The sequence below is a fragment of the Mustelus asterias genome, chromosome 21 (assembly GCF_964213995.1).
Source record: "Mustelus asterias chromosome 21, sMusAst1.hap1.1, whole genome shotgun sequence".
In the NCBI taxonomy this organism is placed as follows: Eukaryota; Metazoa; Chordata; class Chondrichthyes; order Carcharhiniformes; family Triakidae; genus Mustelus; species Mustelus asterias.
Window position 1 is genome coordinate 16625800 of NC_135821.1, and position 22251 is coordinate 16648050.

At 48.1% G+C, this 22251-nt stretch overlaps 1 protein-coding gene across 1 annotated transcript; it reads right to left on the reverse strand.

The window, feature by feature from the left end:
• Positions 1-7796: 7796 nt before the first annotated feature.
• LOC144508933 (GTP-binding protein Rhes-like) lies at positions 7797-21968 on the reverse strand. Its single transcript, XM_078237147.1, has 2 exons — positions 21698-21968; positions 7797-8326 (listed from the first exon to the last, which is right to left on the reverse strand). The coding sequence occupies exons 1-2, from the start codon at positions 21966-21968 to the stop codon at positions 7797-7799; spliced, it is 801 nt and encodes a 266-aa protein (XP_078093273.1).
• Between the last annotated feature and the right edge of the window lie 283 nt (positions 21969-22251).

A 22251-nucleotide genomic window follows, 5' to 3' on the forward strand; every position in this document is an offset into this window, starting at 1 on the left:
CCTCAGTGATTGATTGGCTAGAGTCCTGTGTGATTGATTGGCTGGAGACGAGTGTGATTGATTGGCTGGAGACCTGAATGATTGATTGGCTGGGAGTCCTGTGTGATTGATTGGCTGGAGTCCTGCATGATTGATTGGCTGGAGACCTGAATGATTGATTGTTTCGAGTCCAGTGCAGTTGATTGGCTGGAGTCCTCAGTGATTGATTGGCTGGAGACGAGTGTGATTGATTGGCTGCAGTCCTGAGTGATTGGTTGGAATCGATGTGATTGATTGGTTGTGATGAGAGAGTTCTATTTTCAGTCTTCTGTCAAGGTCACCCGCAATTCAGTCAGCAACGCTGACCATTTTCATCTTCTAGCCAAGAGCCTGTTGTGAAGTATGTGTCAATCTCTCTCACCTGGGAGATGAGCCAGAGTGAATTCACAGTCAGTGAATTTCTATTTGAGTTAATGTTTGGGGTGATAGTGTGTCACACTTTTGTTTTTCTGCATTCACAATGCTTCATGTTTTATTAATCTGCCTTGTGTCAATTAATTCCCTTGTTCATCCACAGCCTACATCTTGATTTGGTGAGAATACCTCGTCTACTGAAATGAAATGTCGCCACTGTCCCAGATGACCACAGGCTATTCTCCACTTTGAGGGGGAGAGTTGACTGGTGGTGATTTAACCTGAGGGTCACCACACCTCAGGCGAGGGGCAAAGTTGAGAAGGTGAGGCCTTCATGAATGACCTCAGCTGGTATGAGAATTGAACCCACTGGGACATCACGGTGACACAGTGGTTAGCACTGCTGCCTCACAGCGTCAGAGATCCAGGTTCAATTCCCAGCTTGGGTCACTGTCTGTGCGGAGTCTGGAATGAAGGAGGTTGAGGGGCGACCAGATAGAGGTTTACAAGATTGTGAGTGGCGTGGACAGAGTGGATAGTCAGATGCTCTTTCCTAGGGTAGAAAAGTCAAGTACTAGGGGACATGGGTTTAAGGTGCTTGGGGAAAAGTTCAGAGGAGATGTGCGAGGCAAGTTTTTTACACAGAGGGTGGTGAATGTCTGGAACGCGCTGCCCGGGGAGGGGGTGGGAGCAGGTACGATAGCGGCATTTAAGGGGCAACTAGACAAATACATGAATAGGATGGGAATGGAAGGATACGGACTCTGTAAGTGCATACGGTTTTAGTTTAGGCAGGCATCATGATCGGCGTAGATTTGGAGGGCAGAAGGGCCTGTTCCTGTGCTGTACTGTTCTTTGTTCTTTTGGTCTTTGTTAGAGATGTACCCTGCTGTGTCAGTGACATAGAAACATAGAAGATAGGAGCAGGAGGAGGCCATTCGGCCCTTCGAGCCTGCTCCGCCATTCATCACGATCATGGCTGAACATCCAACTCAACAGCCTCATCCTGCTTTCTCCCCATAACCTTTGATCCCATTCGCCCCAAGTGCTATATCCAGCCGCCTCTTGAATACATTCAATGTTTTGGCATCAACTACTTCCTGTGATAATGAATTCCACAGACTCACCACTCTTTAGGTGAAGAAATGTCTCCTCATCTCCATCCTCAGTGGTCTACCCCGAATCCTCAGACTGTAACCCCTGGTTCTGGACACCCCACCATCGGGAACATCCTTGCTGCATCTACCCTGAGTAGTCCTGTTAGAATTTCACAAGTCTCTATGAGATCCCCTCCTCATTCGTCTGAACTTCAGCAAAAACAATCCTAGCCCGATCAAGCTCTCCTCATACATCAGTCCCGCCATCCCCGGAATCAGCCTGGTAAACCTTCGCTGCACTCCCTCGAGAGTGACGTTCTGTTGTTGAACACGAGACTGGTGACAGGGATCTCCAATGATAACTGAATCCAGAAGGTCATTACAAACAGAGACATGCTCCAACCTGATTGGGAAACATTGTCTTGTGCTTATTCTCTCTAAAGTCAGTCGACTTTGCAATGCCTGGCAATTTACAAACTCTCACGGATCATTGGCTTCTCTCCCCTTTGATGGGGAGAGTTGACTGGTGGTGATTTAACCTGAGGATCACCACACCTCAGGTGAGGGGCAAAGTTGAGAAGGCGGGGCCTTCATGAATAACCTTAGCCGTTACAGTAGTTTTCCCTCTACAACCCTTTTAAAAAAAATAGTAGGGTTGCATTAGCTACACTCTAATCTATAGGAAGTGTTCCAGAGTCTATAAAATCTTAGATGATGACCACCAATGCGTCCACAATTTCTCGGACCACTTCTGTAAGTAATCTGGAATGTAGATTTTCAGGCCCTGGGGATTTATTTGCCTTTAATCCTGTCAATTTCCCCAACACTATTTTCTTATTAATACTTATTTTTTCCTCCCTCCCACTAAAACCTGTTCTCTCCAACATTTCTATTAAGTTATTTGTGACCACCTTTGTGAAGGCAGATAAAAAGTATGTAATTGGATGGTCAAACCTATTACTTTGTTGTTCTTTATAAACTCCCGTGTTTCTGGCTGGGAAGAACCTTCATTTTTCCACCAATCTTTTTCTCTTCATATACCTATCGAAAATTTCACAATTTTGAATTGAACCAACCACTCAAAATAAAATCAATAAAATTTGAAATGAAAAATATTGTTGCTGATAGTGGCTCCATTCTTCAAAACAAATGTTGACCTGTCTCAGTTAATGGACCACTCAGTGCTCAGTTAGCCATCTTGTTTTTTAATTCATTCGTGGGACATGGTCATCGCTGGCTGGGCCAGCATTTATTGCCCATCCCTAGTTGCCTGAGGACAGTTGAGAGCCGACCACATTGCTGTGGCCCTGGAGTCACATGTAGGCCTGACCCAGTAAGGACAGCAGATTTCCTTCCCTAAAGGACATTAGGGAACCAGATGGGTTTTTCTGACGATGGGTTTCATGGTCATCAGTAGATTCTTAATCCCAGATATTTTTTATTGAATTCAAATTCCACCATCTGCTGTGGCGGGATTCGAACCCGGGCCCCCAGAACATTAGCTGAGTTTCTGGATTAATAGTCTCGTGGTAATACCACTAGGCCATCACGTCCCTCTCACAATGCGCAATCATCAATGAACATCCCACGTCTGAACTTGTGTTGAAGGGAGCGTCATTAATGAAGATGGTTGGGCCTAGGACACTAGCCCGAGGAACCCCTGCAGTGATGTCCTGGAGAGTGAGATGATTGACCTCCAACCACCACAACCATCTTCCTTTGTGGTAGGTATAACTCCAGTCAGTGGAGAGCTTTCCCCAGATTCTCATTGACTCCAGTTTGACCAAGGCTCCTTGATGCCACACGCGGTCAAATGCTGCCTCGATGTCAAGAGCAGTCACTCTCACCTCACTTCTTGAGTTAAACTCTTTTGTCCATGTTTGAACCAAGGCTGTAACAAGGTCAGGAATCATGTGGTCCTCGCCGAATCCAAAATGAACATTGAGAGTGGGAAGTAGCCAAGTTGGATTTGCCCTGCTTTTTGTGGACAGGACATAGAGTCATACAGCACAGAAAAGGCCCTGTGGCGCTCCGAGCCTACACCAACAATAACCGGGTGGCATGGTGGCACAGTGGTTAGCACTGCTGCCTCACAGCACCAGGGTCCCAGGTTCGATTCCCAGCTTAGGCCACTGTCTTTACGGAATCTACATGTTCTCCCCGTGTCTGCGTGGGTTTTCTCCAGGTGCTCCGGTTTCCTCCCACAGTCCAAAAGACGTGCTGGTTATGTACATTGGCCATGCTAAATTCTCCCTCAGTGTTACCCGAACAGGTGCCGGAGTGTGACTAGGGGATTTTCACAATAACTTCATTGCAGTGTTAATGTAAGCCTACTTGTGGCTAATTAATAAACTTCCACTAAAGGCACACTAATCCCATTATCTAGCATTTGTCCCATATTCTTGAATGTTATGATGTTTCAAGTGCTCATTTAAATATTTCTTAAAGGTTGTAAGGTTTCCGGCCTCCACTACCTTCCCAGGCAGCGCTTTCCAGATTCTCACCACCCTCCGAGTGAAAAAACATTTTCTCAAATCCCCTCTGAATCTCCTGCCCCTCACCCTAAAACTATGCCCCCTCATGATCGACCCCTCAACCAAGGGGAACAGCTGCTCCCTACTCACCCTGTCCATACCCCTCAATCTCATACACCTCAATCATGTCCCCCCTCAGCCCTCTCTGCTCTGAAGAAAGCAATCCAAGCTTACCCAGTCTCTCTTTTACCTCAAATGTGCCATGTCTGGGCAATTTTCCACAAGGCTGGGTAGATGCCAGTGTTGTAGCTGTGTTGGAACAGCTTGTCTAGTGGGCGCTGCTATCATAAGTCTTCATTACTATTGAAGGGATGTTGTCAGGGCCCATAGCCTTTGCTGTACCTAGTGGCTTCAGTCATTTCTTGATATGACATGGAGTGAATTGAATTGGCTGAAGGCAGGCATCTGTGATGATGGGAATCTCAGCAGGAGGCCAAGATGGATCATCTAGTTTAATCTTATTATATTTTTTCTGGAATGGTTTGAGTGAAAGGGACTTGGGAGTCCTTGTTCAAAATTCTTTTAAGGTTAATGTGCAGGTTCAGTCGGCAGTTAGGAAGGCAAATGCAATGTTAGCAATCATGTCGAGAGGGCTAGAATACAAGAGCAGGGATGTACCTCTGAGGCTGTATCAGGCTCTGGTCAGACCCCATTTGGAGTATTGTGAGCAGTTTTGGGCCTCATATCTAAGGAATGATGTGCTGGCCTTGGAAAGAGTCCAGAGGAGGTTCATAAGAATGATCCCTGGAATGAAGAGCTTGTCTTATGAGGAACAGTTGAGGACTCTGGGTCTGTACTCATTGGAGTTTAGAAGCATGAGGGGGGGGATCTTATTGAAACTTGCAGGATACTCCGAGGCCTGAATAGAGTGGACATGGAGGGGGTGTTTCCACTGGTAGGAAAAACTAGAACCAGAGGGCACAACCTCAGACTAAAGGGACGATCCTTTAGTGTGGAGATGCCGGCGTCGGACTGGGGTAAGCACAGTAAGAAGTCTCACAACACCAGGTTAAAGTCCAACAGGTTTATTTGGCAGCACAAGCTTTCGGAGCACTGCCCCTTCAGTACTCCGAAAGCTTGTGCTGCCAGATAAACCTGTTGGACTTTAACCTGGTGTCGTGAGACTTCTTACGATCCTTTAAAACAGAGATGAGGAGGAATTTCTTCAGCCAAAGAATGGTGGATCTGTGGAACTCTTTGCCGCAGAAGGCTGTGGAGGCCAGGTCATTGAGTGTCAATAAGACAGAGATATATAGGTTCTTGATTAATAAGGGGATTAGGGGTTATGGGGAAAAAGCAGGAGAATGGGGATGAGAAAAAAATCAGCCATGATTGAATGGCAAAGCAGACTCGTTGAGCCGAGTGGCCTAATTCTGCTCCTATGTCTTATGATCTTATGGAGTGAGTCAACTTGTTCGGCCTTTTTCAGAGGGCAGACAAGAGTCAGCTTACAGTGCTGTGGATCCGGAGACATGTGTGGGCCAGATTAGCTCTGAATGGGAGATTTCTTCCCCTTCGAGAACCAGATGGGGGTTTAATCGATAGGTTCATATCACCCTTACCAAGACTAGTGCCTATTTCAGATTTTATTAACCCAAGCTCTCGGTCTCTCAGCTGTCCCTCAGTCTCTCCCTCTCTCTCACAAACACCTTCACTCACTCAATTCTCCATTGCTGTGGAGAGGCTGTCACTCTGCCCATGTCTATCCCTTATGACATGAGGCCATTGTGGTAGATAATGTTAAGGTCAGTAGCCAATCCAAGCTCAGCAGCAGCTCTTAAGTGGTTTTATCCACCAGTAAGATACAGAGTTTTGGGGAAACACATTTTGACCCCTCTCTTATTCCCCCCCCCCCCTGCCCCCCACCCCCACCACTTCCAGTACAGACGACCACACAGAGAGAAAAAACATAGCAAGATTTAACTTTATTTCATCTTACCACATGAGCCAGAAAATGTTATCTTTGGACACAAAGGGAAGAAGCCAAGGTGAATGGAAATAATGCACCCTTGTGTCTCTAAAGTGAGCAGCTTGGGACTGAACTGTTCACCCCGGGCAGGCTTCAGGTTCCAGACTGTGAGAGAGAGCCTCACTCCGGGTCTCCAGTCTGCCTCCACCTCCCTGGGGAAGTGAGCAGAAACAAGACACCCAAGTCTTCCCATGGCTGATCTATCCAGTATCCCAATGTACGTGTGCAGACATAGGAGGGGATCAGCATCACTGGCACCCACACTCCCTGTGGAACGAAGGGTGATATTCGATGGCAGGACCTTGGGTGGGATGAGAGAGTGGGCAGGTATGGAGCACTGAGTGCCCCATCCCACCCATTGTCTTGCTCCAATGTGCAGGGAAGGGACAATGGGCAGAATTGGAAGCAGGGATGGCATTGGGGCAGGGTCAGTGGGCGGGGCAAGGACAGTGGGCAGTGTTGGAAGCAGGGATGGCATTGGGGCAGGGACAGTGGGTGGAGTTGGAAGCAGGGATGGCATTGGGACAGGAACAGTGGGCGGGGCAGGAAAGTGGGCAGTGTTGGAAGCAGGAATGGCATTGGAACAGGAACAGTGGGCGGGGCAAGGACAGTGGGCGGGGTTGAAAGCAGGAATGGCATTGGGGCAGGGATAGTGGGCAGGGCAAGGACAGTGGGCGGAGTTGGAAGCAGGGATGGCATTGGGACAGGAACAGTGGGCAGGGCAGGAGAGTGGGCAGTGTTGGAAGCAGGAATGGCATTGGGGCAGGGACAGAGAATGGGGTGGAACAGTAGGTGGGGCAGGACAGTGGGCAGGGAAGGGGCAGTGGGCAGGGCCAGGGCAGTGGGCAGTGTTGGAAGCAGGAGTGGCATTGCAGCAGTGACAGTGGGCAGGGCAGGGACAGTGGATGGGGAGTGGGCAGTGTTGGAAGCAGGAATGGCATTGGGGCAGGAGCGGTGACAGGGCGGGACAGTCGTGAATAAATGAATGACGTTTAAAGAGTTTTCTTTACACTTCCTATTGCCATTACAGGTTTCATTGGCTCTACATGGTGTATAATGGGTGAATGGGCATGGAAGTCCCATAGCTTGGCATAAAGAGCATGAGCGACCATGGGGAGTGGGTGGGGGTATAGCTTGGCATAAAGGGCATGTGGGACCATAAGTGGTGTGCATACTCTGGCACAGGAGGCATGCAGGGGGTGGGATGGCATTGGGGATGGCATTGGGACAGTGAGCAGGGTGGAACAGTGGGCGGGACAGGGTAGGGACAGTGAATGGGGAGTAGGCAATGTTGGGAGCAGGAATGGCATTGGGGCAGGGACCAAGAGGCTCTGGGTTGAGTCTGCAACTGAGGAGGGTTTGGGATGCGGACAGTTAATGCAGGCTCCATCGAATGGTGCTTTATAAAGTAAAGGCTGACATTCCAGTAAAGTACTGAAAATGATTTATATAAACCTAAAGCCCCAGCAGAGACAGCTGCCTACAGACAAAAACAATTCTCCTGACGCTTTTATAATGAACCAAGTGTTCAGGCAGTAAACCGATGGGTAATAAATGATTCAGCCACGCTGGCCGAGGTTTAGCCCCCACTCGACAGAAATCAGACTGAAATGGCAAGCTGATTTCCCTTGTTCTTTCACTAAGAAACAATCAGATATTTAGCAAAGGATTTACAATATTCTGTAAATTACCAATAGATGTAATTTTTGTTTTAAACATTGAGAGGATGAATATTTTACAAGTCCGGCGTCTTCTCTCCCACGCACCGTGGCAGTGTCGGAGACCTGGAGCCTTCAGTGGCAGTCACTGGATGAGACATTTCTCACGCTCACGAGCCTGCCCTCGACCCAGGACCTTCTCCTTGATGTACATCAGGTCGCTGTTGACACTGGGCCTGCGAGCCAGGGGGGACACCATACCGAAGGCGCCCAGCTCCTTGGCGCGCCTGAGCCGGAAGGACTTGCGGTGAAGGGCCTCGGAGTACTGCACCGAGATCCTGCGGTGGAGGGCAGGGCTCATTTCGTGGGGCAGTTTGGCCATGCTGAAGAGAGCCCGGAACATCTCCTCCACGTTGGCGTTCTTCTTGGCGGAGATTTCAAAGTAGGCGCTGTTGGCGTCGTCGGCAATCAGCCGTTCGGCCTCCTCAGCCTGGACCTCCCGGTGCAGCTCCACCCGGTCTGCCTTGTTGCCGCACAGGGCAATCGGGATTTCCATCGCCTCCTTGGTCTTGTCCTTGAGGCACATCTTGCACTCGATGATTTGCCTGCGGAGGCGTTGGACCTCCTCGAAGGAGCCCCGGCTATCCAGACTGAAGACCAAGATAAAGACATCACCTGGAGAACAGAGAGCGACAGGGTGTCATTCAGACTGTGGAGGGCGGGGGGGGGGGGGGGGTGGTAAAGAGGGGAATAAAGCTGGGAGGGAGGTTTGCAAAGAAGGAAAATATAACGAGTAAGAATGAAGAGTTGCTTCGTACTTTAAACCAGCCAATAACCTTGAGAGAAGTGCAAGTCATCTCTCTGGGAAATCTATTTTAATTCAGTCGACAGCTCTGATAGCGGGGTGGAGTGAGTGGGCCGATGGTGCTATTTAACAGCACTTGCTGGACTCCCCACCCCCAAAAAGGCACGGTGGCACAGTGGTTAGCACTGCTGCCTCACAGCGCCAGGGACCCGGGTTCAATTCCAGCCTTGAGTGACTCCAGACTCACCGACCACAATCACACCCAGTCCCTGTTAAAATAGCATCGTCAACCCACTCACTCCACCCCTCTGTCAAAGCTGTTCTCCCCGTGTCTGATCGGGTTTCCTCCGGGTGCTCCGGTTTCCTCCCCCAGTCCAAAGATGCGCGGATTAGGTGGATTGGCCTTGCTAAATTGACCCTAGTGTCATGGGATTAGCAGGGTAAATAAGTGGGGTTACAGGAATAGGGACTGGGTGGGATTGCAGTCGGTGAAGACTCGATGGGCCGAATGGCTTCCTTCTGCAGTGTAAGGATTCTGTGATTCTAAATTGCTCCTTAGTGTCCCAAGATATACAGGTTGGGTGGTTTGGCCATGGTAAGTTGCCCCTTAGTGTCCAAAGATGTGCACGTTAGGGGGAATTAGCGGGGTAAATACATGGGGTTATGGGGATAGGGCCTGGGTAAGATGCTCTGTCAGTCAATGCTGACTTGATGGGCCAAATGGCCTCCTTCTGCACTTTAGGGATTCTATTCTATGAAAAAGGGGAAAGGGATTGGGTGACGTACCGTCTTCACATAGGGACCAATATATGGAGTACAGAAAGTTTAAAGTTCAAAGGTCACTTGGGCAGTGAACTCAGTGTCAGGCAGTCACCCCCCCCCTTGCCCACTGCCAAAGGTTGTCCGTGAATTTATAAATCTCGCTGACCCAAGCAACACCCAGATGAAAAAAATACAATGGGGCTTCAAAACCAGTGGTATTTTTAGAAAAATATCCTTCAATTTTGGCAAAATCTCTTTGAGTAACCCTCCCAATACCCTGACTCCCCCATCACAGCCCACCCCTCTCCCCACCCTTGGTGTACATGTCAGGGGCAGGCTTTTCCTGGAGTCATTTAACAACCAATTCATTGGCTTAAGGTGGGGACTTCTGCCCCTCTGTCGATAGGAAATCCCGCCTCTGAAAGCGGCCAGCCAATCAAGTGACCAGCAGCTGTCTTGTCCCAGTAGCACCATCAAGAATAGTGGCCACTGCTGGTACTGCAATGCATCCCAGATGGAAGCGTGTTGTGATGGAGCAGGACTTGAAGGTTGGCCTGCGGTATCGGTGAGGCCGGCCAGACGAGGAAGGGTGGTGCGAAGCGGGAGGGGGTTGTAGGGGTGGATAGTGTATGGAAACAGAAGACGACTGTGGAGGAACAGAGAGATCTTGGGGTTCATATCCACAGATCTCTAAAGGTTGCCACTCAAGTGGATAGAGCTGTGAAGAAGGCCTATAGTGTGTTAGCTTTTATTAACAGGGGGTTGGAGTTTAAGAGCCGTGGGGTTATGCTGCAACTGTACAGGACCTTGGTGAGACCACATTTGGAATATTGTGTGCAGTTCTGGTCACCTCACTATAAGAAGGATGTGGAAGCGCTGGAAGAGTGCAGAGGAGATTTACCAGGATGCTGCCTGGTTTGGAGGGTAGGTCTTATGAGGAAAGGTTGAGGGAGCTAGGGCTGTTCTCTCTGGAGCGGAGGAGGCTGAGGGGAGACTTAATAGAGGTTTATAAAATGATGAAGGGGATAGATAGAGTGAACGTTCAAAGACTATTTCCTCGGGTGGATGGAGCTATTACAAGGGGGCATAACTATAGGGTTCATGGTGGGAGATACAGGAAGGATATCAGAGGTAGGTTCTTTACGCAGAGAGTGGTTGGGGTGTGGAATGGACTGCCTGCAGTGATAGTGGAGTCAGACACTTTAGGAACATTTAAGCGGTTATTGGATAGGCACATGGAGCACACCAGGATGATAGGGAGTGGGATAGCTTGATCTTGGTTTCAGATAAAGCTCGGCACAACATCGTGGGCCGAAGAGCCTGTTCTGTGCTGTACTGTTCTATGTTCTATGTTCTATGTAAATACAGCAGGGGGATACCTCAGAACGGGAGCTCTGATGGGCATGGGGACAGCGGAGGGGGCGAAAAGGAGGTTCTCTCCTTTGCCTAGCCACAGACTCACCCAGTGAAAGGGGGTGTGCTGCTCCGTCTGCAACCTGGTGTGGGTACAATCCTGGCAATGGGAGGGGGATGCCCATGAATTGGCCACTTATGAGCCGCCTGAAACCTCCAAACTTTCAGTGGGGACAGGTCAAATAGTATCCCTGCCCTGGCATCCAGTTCACGGTGTTCCCCCATCCCACCCCCGATATTGTGTCATTCTGCCCCTGAGGGGTAATAAAATGCTGCTTGTGCTTGACACCGTTTACATCCTGGTCATAGAGCTCAGAATGTGGTCTAATCAAGATTCTATACAAATTTGCTTCCTTGTTCATTATGGGGTGGCTCGGTGGCACAGTGGTTAGCACTGCTGCCTCACAGCGCCAGAGACCAGGTTCAATTCCGGCCTCGGGTCACTGTCTGTGTGGAGTTTGCACGTTCTCCCCGTGTCTGCATGGGTTTCCTCCAGGTGCTCCAGTTTCCTCCACATTCCAAAGCTGTGCATGTTAGGTTGATTGGCCGTGCTAAATTGACCCTAATGTCAGGGGACTGGCAGGGTAAATATGTAGGATTACAGGGATAGGACTTGGGTGGGATTGTGGTCGGTACAGACTCGATGGGCCAAATGGCCTCCTTCTATGCTGTAGGGATTCTATGATTATATTTATTATTAAAATTTATTTACATTAGTGTCACAAGTCGGCTTACATTAACACTGCAATGGAGTTACTGTGAAAATCCCCTAGTCACCACATTCCGGCGCCTGTTTGGGTACACTGAGGGAGAATTTAGCCAATGCACCCTAACCAGCATGTCTTTCAGACTGTGGGAGGAAAGCGGAGCACCTGGAGTAAACCCATGCAGACATGGGGAGAACGTGCAGATTCCACACAGACAGTGACCCAAGCCGGGAATTGAACCCGGATCCCTGACGCTGTGAGGCAGCAGTGCTAACCACTGTACCACCGTGCTGCCCCCTTTAGAAGTGAACCCCACTGCTTTATTACTACATGTATCTGTGGCCCCAGATCTCTCTGTTCCTCTCACCCCATTTTGACACCTATTTCCCAGGGGTCTATTTATTCTTCCTGTCAAAACGCACCATCTCAAATTCATCTATATTGACGTTCATTTGCCAATTACACACCCATACTGCAAGTTTATTAATACCTTAACATCATCGCAGTTCTTCTCTGTGCTCTCTCCAACCCCAAACTTGTGCTATCTCCCAATTTTGAAATCATTTAGCCAATTCCTGAGTCCAAGTCGTTGATGTAAATTATGAACAAAAGTGGTCGTAACTCGAATCCCTCTGAAGCATCATTTTGCAGCTTTTACCAGTCTCAAGTAATTACCCCCAATCACCTCCCCCGCCCCCGCACTGTTTCCTGGTTTGTAGCCAGTTGGCTATCCATTCTGCTACTTGTCCCAGACTTCATATGTTCTGATCTTAGTCATAACACTTCTTTCTTTCTTCATTCGGTAAGACATGGACGTCGCTGGCTGGGCCAGCATTTATTGCCCATCCCTAGTTTCCCTTGAACTGAGTGGATTACTGGCCCATTTCAGAGGGCAGTTGAGAGTCAACCACATTGCTGTGGCTTAGGCCAGACCAGGTAAGGATGGCAGATTTCCTTCCCTAAAGGACATTAGTGAACCAGATGGGTTTTTCCAACAATCGACAATGGTTTCATGGCAGATTCTTAATTCCAGATTTTTTTTAAAATTGAATTCAAATTCCACCATCTGCCGTGGTGGGATTCAAAGCCGGGTCCCCAGAACAGCAAGATTAAGGAGAATCCCAAGGCTTTCTACAAATATGTCAAGAGTAAAAGGATGAGATGTGAAGGCATAGGACCCTTAAAAGGTGAAGGGGGAAAAGTTTGTGCGGAACCGTTAGAAATGGCGGAGCTGCTTAATGAATACTTTACCTCGGTATTCACGGTGGAAAGGGATCTGGGTGGTTGTACTGCTGGTTTGCGGTGGACAGAAAGGATCGAGCATGTGGACATAAAGAAAGAGGATGTGTTGGAACTATTGAATGGCATCAAGGTTGGTAAGTCGCCGGGACCGGATGGGATGTACCCCAGGTTACTGTGGGAGGCGAGGGAGGAGATTGCGGAGCCTTTGGCGATGATCTTTGCATCGTCGATGGAGACGGGAGAGGTTCCGGAGGATTGGAGGATTGCAGATGTGGTCCCTATATTCAAGAAAGGGAACAGGGACAGCCCGGGAAATTACCGACCGGTGAGTCTAACCTCAGTGGTTGGTAAGTTGATGGAGAGGATCCTGAGAGACAGGATTTATGATCATCTAGAGAAGTTTAGTATGATCAAAAGTAGTCAGCATGGCTTTGTCAAGGGCAGGTCGTGCCTTACGAGCCTGGTTGAGTTCTTTGAAAATGTGACCAAACACATTGACGAAGGAAGAGCGGTGGATGTGGTCTATATGGACTTCAGCAAGGCGTTCGATAAGGTCCCCCATGCAAGACTTCTTGAGAAAGTGAGAGGGCATGGGATCCAAGGGGCTGTTGCCTTGTGGATCCAGAACTGGCTTGCCTGCAGAAGGCAGAGAGTGGCTGTGGAGGGGTCTTTCTCTGCATGGAGGTCAGTGACCAGTGGAGTGCCCCAGGGATCTGTTCTGGGACCCTTGCTGTTTGTCATTTTCATAAATGACCTGGATGAGGAAGTGGAGGGATGGGTTGGTAAGTTTGCTGACGACACCAAGGTAGGTGGTGTTGTGGATAGTTTGGAGGGATGTCAGAAGTTGCAGCGAGACATAGATAGAATGCAAGACTGGGCGGAGAAGTGGCAGATGGACTTCAACCCGGATAAGTGTGTGGTGATCCATTTTGGCAGATCCAATGGGATGAAGCAGCAGTATAATATGAAGGGTACCATTCTTAGCAGTGTAGAGGATCAGAAGGACCTTGGGGTCCGGGTCCATAGGACTCTTAAATCGGCCTCGCAGGTGGAGGATGCGGTCAAGAAGGCGTACGGCGTACTGGCCTTCATTAATCGAGGGATTGAGTTTAGGAGTCGGGAGATAATGCTGCAGCTTTATAGGACCCTGGTTAGACCCCACTTGGAGTACTGCACGCAGTTCTGGTCACCTCATTACAGGAAAGATGTTGAAGCCATTGAAAGGGTGCAGAGGAGATTTACAAGGATGTTGCCTGGATTGGGGGGCATGCCTTATGAGGATAGGTTGAGGGAGCTTGGTCTCTTCTCCCTGGAGAGACGAAGGATGAGAGGTGACCTGATAGAGGTTTACAAGATGTTGAGAGGTCTGGATAGGGTAGACTCTCAGAGGCTATTTCCAAGGGCTGAAATGGTTGCTACGAGAGGACACAGGTTTAAGGTGCTGGGGGGTAGGTACAGAGGAGATGTCAGGGGTAAGTTTTTCACTCAGAGGGTGGTGGGTGAGTGGAATCGGCTGACGTCGGTGGTGGTGGAGGCAAACTCGTTGGGGTCTTTTAAGAGACTTCTGGATGAGTACATGGGATTTAATGGGATTGAGGGCTATAGATAGGCCTAGAGGTGGGGATGTGATCGGCGCAACTTGTGGGCCGAAGGGCCTGTTTGTGCTGTGGCTTTCTATGTTCTATGTTCTATGTTCTATTAGCTGAGTTTCTGGATTAATAGTCTTGCGATAATATCACTAGGCCATCGCCTCCCCCTTACAAGACAATCTGGTACCTTATTGAAGGTCTTTTGAAGTTCCAAATATTACCCATTGTTACTTTTTCAAAGAGTTCTCTACGATCCTAGTGTAACCTTCCCTTTTGAAATTCCTGTTGACCATTTCAATATATTTTTAGTTTCTAGATGTTTTCCTATTCCATCTTTTGAGTAAGGATTCCATCATTCTTATCATCAATGTTAAACTAATTGGTCCCTAACTCCCTCAAATTGTCCTGACTCCCTTTTCAAACAGAGAAATCACAATAAGTGCCTGTCAGTCCTCTGGCTATTACCTAATGAATTGATACAATAAAGCCACTGCTATCTCTTCTGTAACTTATACGTGGAAGCAATCGATCTACCCCAGGAGTTTATCCTCTCTAATTATCTATTATCTATGTGGTCTGAGACTAATAATAAACTACGAGGTCAGTGGTAGTAAACTGGAACAGTTTATAAACACAATATTATCCTAGCACAGTCAGCGCAAGACTGACCAGGCAAGCTCCACCCAGGATCACCTGACCCATTCTCTTAAGACTCCAGATTTAAAAAAAGATTTGTATGCCCCCAACATGCATAACATTATCTTCTCCCTTTCTTCAAAATCTCTACAACTTCTTTAATCTCTCTTTTTAAAGCTATGCCCGGAATGTTAGTCTCCCTGATAAGCACCAACATTTCTGTCATTACCTATGAGTTTATTTTGTGTATCCTTTTAGTGGCTCCATCCCTACCCAGATGATTGTATTGTTAGTTATGTTGAATAACTAACTATTTCATCTCATATTCCTTGATGTAGTTTCCCCTTCCTAATTGTTCCTTTGACTTCTTTCCTAACCATAAAATCCTACAGTGCAGAAGCAGACCATTCGCCCCATCGAGTCTACACTGACTCTCTAATGGCACCCCACCCAGACCCTATCCCCGTAACCCCACATATTTATCCTGCTAATCCCCCTAACCATCTTGGGACACTAAAGGGAAATTTAGCATGGCCAATCTGCCTGGCCTACACATCTTTAGAGGAAACTGGAGCACTCAGAGGAAACCCAGGCAGACACGAGGAGAAGGTGCAAACTCCACACAGTCACCCGATGCTGGAATTGAACCCGGGGTCCTTGGTATTGTGAGGCAGCAGTGCTGATCACTGTGCCAATCGTTTCACAATCCCTTGTCATTCTCTCCTTGTATACGCTCTTTTTCATTTTAATTTTGTTCTTTGTTCATTGATTAGAAAAAATTGATGCTTCGGGGACAAGAATGGAACTGGGAAAATAAACCAGCTGTTACTCAGGGGAGGCAGTGGCCAAGTGGCATTGTCAATGGATGCGTAATCCAGGCACCCCAGGGTGATGCTCTGGAGATCTGGCTTCGAATCCCACCACAGCAGATGGTGACATTTGAATTCAATAAAATAATCTGGAATTAAAAGTCCAATGATGACTATGAAGACATTTCTGCAAAACCTCATCTGGTTCACCAATGCTTTTTGGGGAAGGAAATCTGCCCTCCTTACCTGGTCTGGCCCTCTGAAATGGCTGAGAAAGATACTCAGTTCAAGGACAACTGGGCAAAAAATACCTGGCAATGACGCCCCACATCAAATGAATTTTTAAAAACTGACCAGTTTGTTCCTGGTTTTTAGTGTGATATATTTCACTTCAAATTGTATCCCACTCCTGTTCCGTTGCTTCCTCAGTAAAGTTTCTCAGTTCATTCCCGGCTGCCCCCCGCCCCCATGTCCCTTGGCCCCCAAACCCCATCCCATTCCACCCCCTTAAAATCAACTTTTCTTAAAACTTATTACTTTGGTCATTGTATTGTTATAGATCATATAGAATCATAGAATCCTACAGTGCAGAAGGAGGCCATTCGGCCCATCGAGGCTGCACCGACCACAATCCCACCCAGGCCCTATCCACATATCCCTACATATTTCACCCACTAACCCCTCTAACCTATGCATCCCAGGACACTAAGGGGCAATTTAGAATGGCCAATCAACCTAGCCCGCACATCTTTGGACTGTGGGAGGAAACCGGAGCACCCGGAGGAAACCCACGCAGACACAGGGAGAATGTGCAAACTCCACACAGACAGCGACCCAAGCCGGGATTCGAACCCAGTTCCCTGGAGCTGTGAAGCAGCAGTGCTAACCACTGTGCTACTGTGCCGCCCGTTAACCTTCTTCTCCATCTTTAGCTTAAGCCTTGTGTGCTGTGATTGCTATTCCATAGTTGCTCCCCTAAACTCGCCTCTCTTCTCTGCCCTCAGTCATTTCGCATTGCTAGATTCCTCTCACTGTTTTTTATTAAACGTACCTGATAAGGAAGGAGTTTTGTACACATTTAAAATATCAATTCCGTCTACCATTTTCACTACCCTTTCTTGGCAGCCCAGTTTTGAGGAGGTTAAAATCTCCTATAATTATTCAAAGCCTTTTAGTCATTTCGCATATTTGATTCTAAGCTTCTTCCTCCCCCTCCTTTCAGCCATTAATTGGTTTTATCATACACCATTTGTGTGATTGGTCCTTTTTATTTCAATTTATATGGATTTTATTTTGAATCTTTGCTTATTTATGTCCCTTTTTACTTCTATTATTATGGTAAGTCTAATTATCACAGCAGTCCCCACCCTCCTCCTTTTAACTCTCCATCCTAATTACGTTCTGACCTGCAGTATTTTGCTGCCAGTCCTATTCATCATGTACAAAGGCAAAATACTGCAGATGCTGGAAATTCAGAATCAGAATGGAAAATGCCAGAAAGGCTCGGCAGGTCTGGCAGCATCTGTGGGGAGAGCAACAGAGAAAATCCAAAGAAGCCTTTCTGAAGAAAGGTCCTTGACCTGGAACATTCTGCGGCATCTTCTGGTCCAACTCGCTGGCAGGATTTACCAGTGTCATCGAAGTCAATGGACCTTTGGTTGGCTCATCGGATCCATTGTGGCAGGGATAGTAAATCTATAGAATCCCAACAGTACAGAGGGTGGCCATTTGGCCCATCAGGTCTGCACCAGCTCTCCGAAAGAGCATCTTACCCAGGTCCACTCCCCCACCCCCCATCCTATCCCTATAACATCACGCATGGCTTATCCACCTGACCTATGCATCTTTAGAAACTAAACAGCAATTTAGCATGGCCAATCCATTTAACCTACACATCTTTGGACAATAAAAGGCAATTTAGCATGGCCAATCCAGCTAACCTAGGTACCTTTGGACATTAAGGGGCAATTTAGCATGGCCAATCCACCTAATCTACACATCTTTGGACATTAAGGGGCAATTTAGCATGGCCAATCAACCTAACCAGCATGTCTTTCGGACTGTGAGAGGAAAGCAGAGCACCCGGAGGAAACCCACGCAGACACAGGGAGAACGTGCAAACTCCACACAGACAGTGACCCAAGCCGGGAATCGAACTGGGGGCACCTGGCACTGTGCGGCAGCCGTGCTAAGCACTGTGCCACCATGCCGCCCTTAACTCCCAGCCGTTTCCCTCCACAGATGATGACGGATGTGCGAAGCCTTTCCAGCATTTTCTGTTTTTTAATTCTATGCCTTAAGCAGCGAACATTCAGTGATTCATCCTTCGTGCCATGTGTTAATGCTCCAGTATCCTGTGTTGTGTTGAATGCTGTGCAAATGGCAGCACCAACAGTTTAAGTCACCTTTTATTATTCATTTTACATTATTTTTAACACAGCTCTTTTATATTTCTGTTTCGTAACCAGATTTATTCACTGATCGCTTGTGTTGCTTCTGTTGTTGACCCTGCGCTGTACCCCCAACTCATTAATTTTATCAGACTTACGAATGCGGAGTCCTAAGCTGAGTCAGAGGTTTCAACACCAATTCCACTCACTTTGACAGGTCTAATCCTAAAATCTACTGTGAAATCGAGCAGTGTTTCACGTCATTTCAAAAAAAAAATTAGCTTTAAAATATATCCATTGCTTTTTAAAATCATTTTCGTGGGATGTGGGCGTCGCTGGCAATGCCAGCATTTGGTGCCCATCCCTAGCTGCATAATCCATTTCCAAGGGCATTTACAGGTAGGCCAGACCAGCTAAGGATGGCTAAATTGCCCCTTAGTGTCAGGGGGACTAGCAGGGTAAATACGTGGGGTTACGGGGATAGGGCCTGGGTGGGATTGTTGTTGGGGCAGGCTCGATGGGCCGAATGGCTTCCTTCTGCACTGATTCTATTCTATGATTCATACTGCTTGCTGACCAAAGTAGTTTTGAGCTGTCCTATACTTGCTTGAAGTTTGAATAATCTATAGGGGGTGGCCTGGCTGGTGCAGAGGTCATTTCAGTTCATTTGGTATGCGGGGGGAGGGCTTGGGACGGGAAAATCACACCCCAGGACTTGATGGCCAAGGAAGGTGCATTCATAACATAAGAATATAAGAACTAGGAGCAGGAGTAGGCCATCTGGCCCCTCGAGCCTGCTCCGCCATTCAATAAGATCGTGGCTGATCTTTTCGTGGACTCAGCTCCACTTACCCGCCCGCTCACCATAACCCTTAATTCATTTACTGTTCAAAAATGTATCTATCCTTGCCTGAAAAACATTCAATGAGGTAGCCTCAACTGCTTCACTGGGCAGGGAATTCCACAGATTCACAACCCTTTGGGTGAAGAAGTTCCTCCTCAACTCAGTCCTAAATCTGCTCCCCCTTATTTTGAGTCCATGCCCCCTAGTTCTAGTTTTACCCGCCAGTGGAAACAACTTCCCTGCTTCTATCTTATCTATTCCCTTCATAATCTTATATGTTTCTGCAAGATTCCCCCTCATTCTTCTGAATTCCAATGAGTATAGCCCCAGTCTACTCAGTCTCTCCTCATAAGCCAACCCTCTCAACTCCGGAATCAACCTAATGAATCTCCTCTGCACCCCCTCCAGTGCCAGTGTGTCCTTTCTCAAGTAAGGAGATCAAAACTGTACACATTACTCCAGGTGTTGCCTCACCAGCACCTTATACAGCTGCAACATAACCTCGCTGTTTTTAAACTCCATCCTTCCAGCAATGAAGGACAAAATTCTATTTGCCTTCTTAATTACCTGCTGCACCTGCAAACCAACGTTTTGTGATTCATGCACAAGGACACCCAGGTCCCTCTGCACAGCAGCATGTTGCAATTGTTTACTATTTAAATAATAGTCCATTTTGCTGTTGTTCTACCAAAATGGATGACCTCACATTTGACGTGGCCAAAGAGGTTGAGCATCAACTTCATAGAATTGCAGCAGTGCAGAAGGAAGCCATTCGGCCCATCGAGTCTGCACCGACCACAATCCCACCCAGGCCCCACTCCCGCAACCCCACACATTTACCCTGCCAATCCCCCTGACACTCGGGTCAATTTTTTAGCATGGCCAATCAACCTAACCCGCACACCTTTGGACTGTGGGAGGAAATCGATCGGAGCACCCGGAAGAAACCCAGGCAGACACAGGGAGAACGTGCAAGCTCCACACAGACAGTGACCCGAGCCCGGAATCGAACCCGGGTCCCTGGCGCTGTGAGGCAGCAGTGCTAACCATTGTGCCACCGTGCTGCCCTTGTAAATCTTTCCAACACGCACCAATGACAGGCGGTAAGAGCGAGCGAGATTCCTGGTCAGCTGTGTGATGGAGAGAAATTGGAGCCTTTGCCAACACTATCCATAGTTCCAGCCTACTACATGCATGGAAAAGTGTAGGTTGCCACAGCAACTCAAACTCCTTTGGAGAGGGGAGTTGCCCAGAAGGCTGGTGTGGGTCAGGTTGGAGCCATTAGCATGGCATTCGATTCCTGGTTCCCGGTTGGGTGGGATAGATAGAGGATCTGCCTCCTCATCCCACCCATGGTGGAGGTCACGGTGCCCTGCTCTCAAACCTGCCTTCAGCCAGGATACTGAGGAAGGGGTCAGTTTCATATTAAATTAAAAATAAAATCCATTTCATTCAAATCCAAAGAAGTCCAAAGATGTGCGGGTTAGGTTGATTGGCCATGCTAAAATTGCCCCTTAGTGTCCTTAGATGCGTAGGTCAGAGGGATTAGCGGGTAAATGTGTAGGGATAGGGGGTTAGGGCCTGGGTGGGATTGTGGTCGGTGCAGACTCGATGGGCCAAATGGCCTCTTTCTGCACTGTAGGGTTTCTATGATTCTATGAATTGCCCGAAGAGGGTCCGTTAGGGTGTTTGCACCCACAGGTTTCAGCTTCAATTCTGGAACTTTCTGAAGTTTCTGCAGACAAGTGCAATTACTGGAAACTCTGAACGATGCTGAATTTCCCGGGGGTTGTGGCCAGGTTTGTGGACAAGGCTTATTTCCTGTGTAATTTTTTGAAAGCATTGCCACGAATCTCCGAATCTCCAGCTGCGCTGAATGCAGTTTGCCCTCGTGACCTCCTGTGCCAGTTCCGCTGAAAGCTGGTGAGTGGCACTGAGAAAACAATGCAGTCAGATGGGAGCTCCAGGATATATATGTTGCAAGGCACAAGTCAGGAGTGGGATGGAATACTCTCCACTTGCCTGGATGTGTGCAGCTCCAACACTCAAGAAACTCAACGTGCCACAGTGGTTAGCACTGCTGCCTCACAGCGCCATGGACCCGGGTTCAATTCCCAGCTTGGGTCACTGTCTGTGCAGAATCTGCACCTTCTCCCTGTGTCTGCGTCGGTTTCCTCCGGGTGCTCCGGTTTTCTCCCACAGTCTGAAAGACGTTGGTTAGGTGCATTGGCCGTGCTAAATTCTCCCTCAGTGTCCCCAAACAGGTGCCGGAGTGTGGCGACTAGGGGATTTTCATAGTAACTTCATTGCAGTGTAAATGTAAGCCTACTTGTGACACTAATAAATAAACTTTAAACTTAAAAATAAACCATCCAGGATAAAGAAGCCCGCTTGATTGCTACCCCTTCCACAAACATTAACTCCCTCCATCACCGACGTACAGTGGCTGAATGTGCACTACCTACAAGATGCACTGCAGGAACTTACCAAGGTTCCTTGGACAGCACCTCCCAAACCCACAACCACTACTATCTAGAATGACAAGGGCAGCAGATACCTGGAAGCACCACCACCTGGGAGATTGCCCTTCGAGTCCCTCATCATCCTGACTTGGGAATATATCAGCCGTTCCGTCACTGCCGCTGTGTCAAAATCCTGGAACTCCCTGCCTAACAGCACAGTGGGTGTACCTACACCGCTGGGGCTTCAGCGGTTCCAGAAGGCAGCTCACCACCGCCTTCTCAAGGGGTAATTAGGGAGGGGCTTTAAATGCTGGCCTAGCCAGCGACGCCCACATCCCGCAAATGAGTTAAAAATATTGTTATATATATATATATGTGTGGACCTACCTGTGAGGATGGAGAGTCTCCTCATGGCGGGGAAGGGGTGATTCCCCGATGTGTCGAGGATGTCCAGTTGGTAAATGTCCCCATGGATGTTGTAGACTTTACGATGGAAATCCTCAATAGTGGGAGTGTACTGCTCCTCGAACCTGCTGTTCAGAAAACGGGAAACAATGCAGGATTTCCCCACCCGGGAAGCTCCCAGAATCACCATCCGGTAGGAGTTCTTGGCTGGAGCGTTCAGCATGGCAGGACTGGAGTGGAAAGTCTTCATCATCGCCCTCACCTAGGCAACAGGGAGAGAGAGTTCTGTATTAAAGAGGAGATGTTCCAATATCCTGCTGAAGGCCTCGCAAACAGCTTCCTGAAATACAACACCATTTAGAGAACTGGATACGATGTTTAAGTTTTAAAGTTTATTGATTAGTCACAAGTAGGCTTACATTAACACTTCAATGAAGTTACTGTGAAAATCCCCAAGTCGCCACACTCTTGTGGTAGCGTGGCCAATCTTGTGGTAGCATGGCCAAGCATGGTGGTCTAAGGTGCTGGATTTAGGC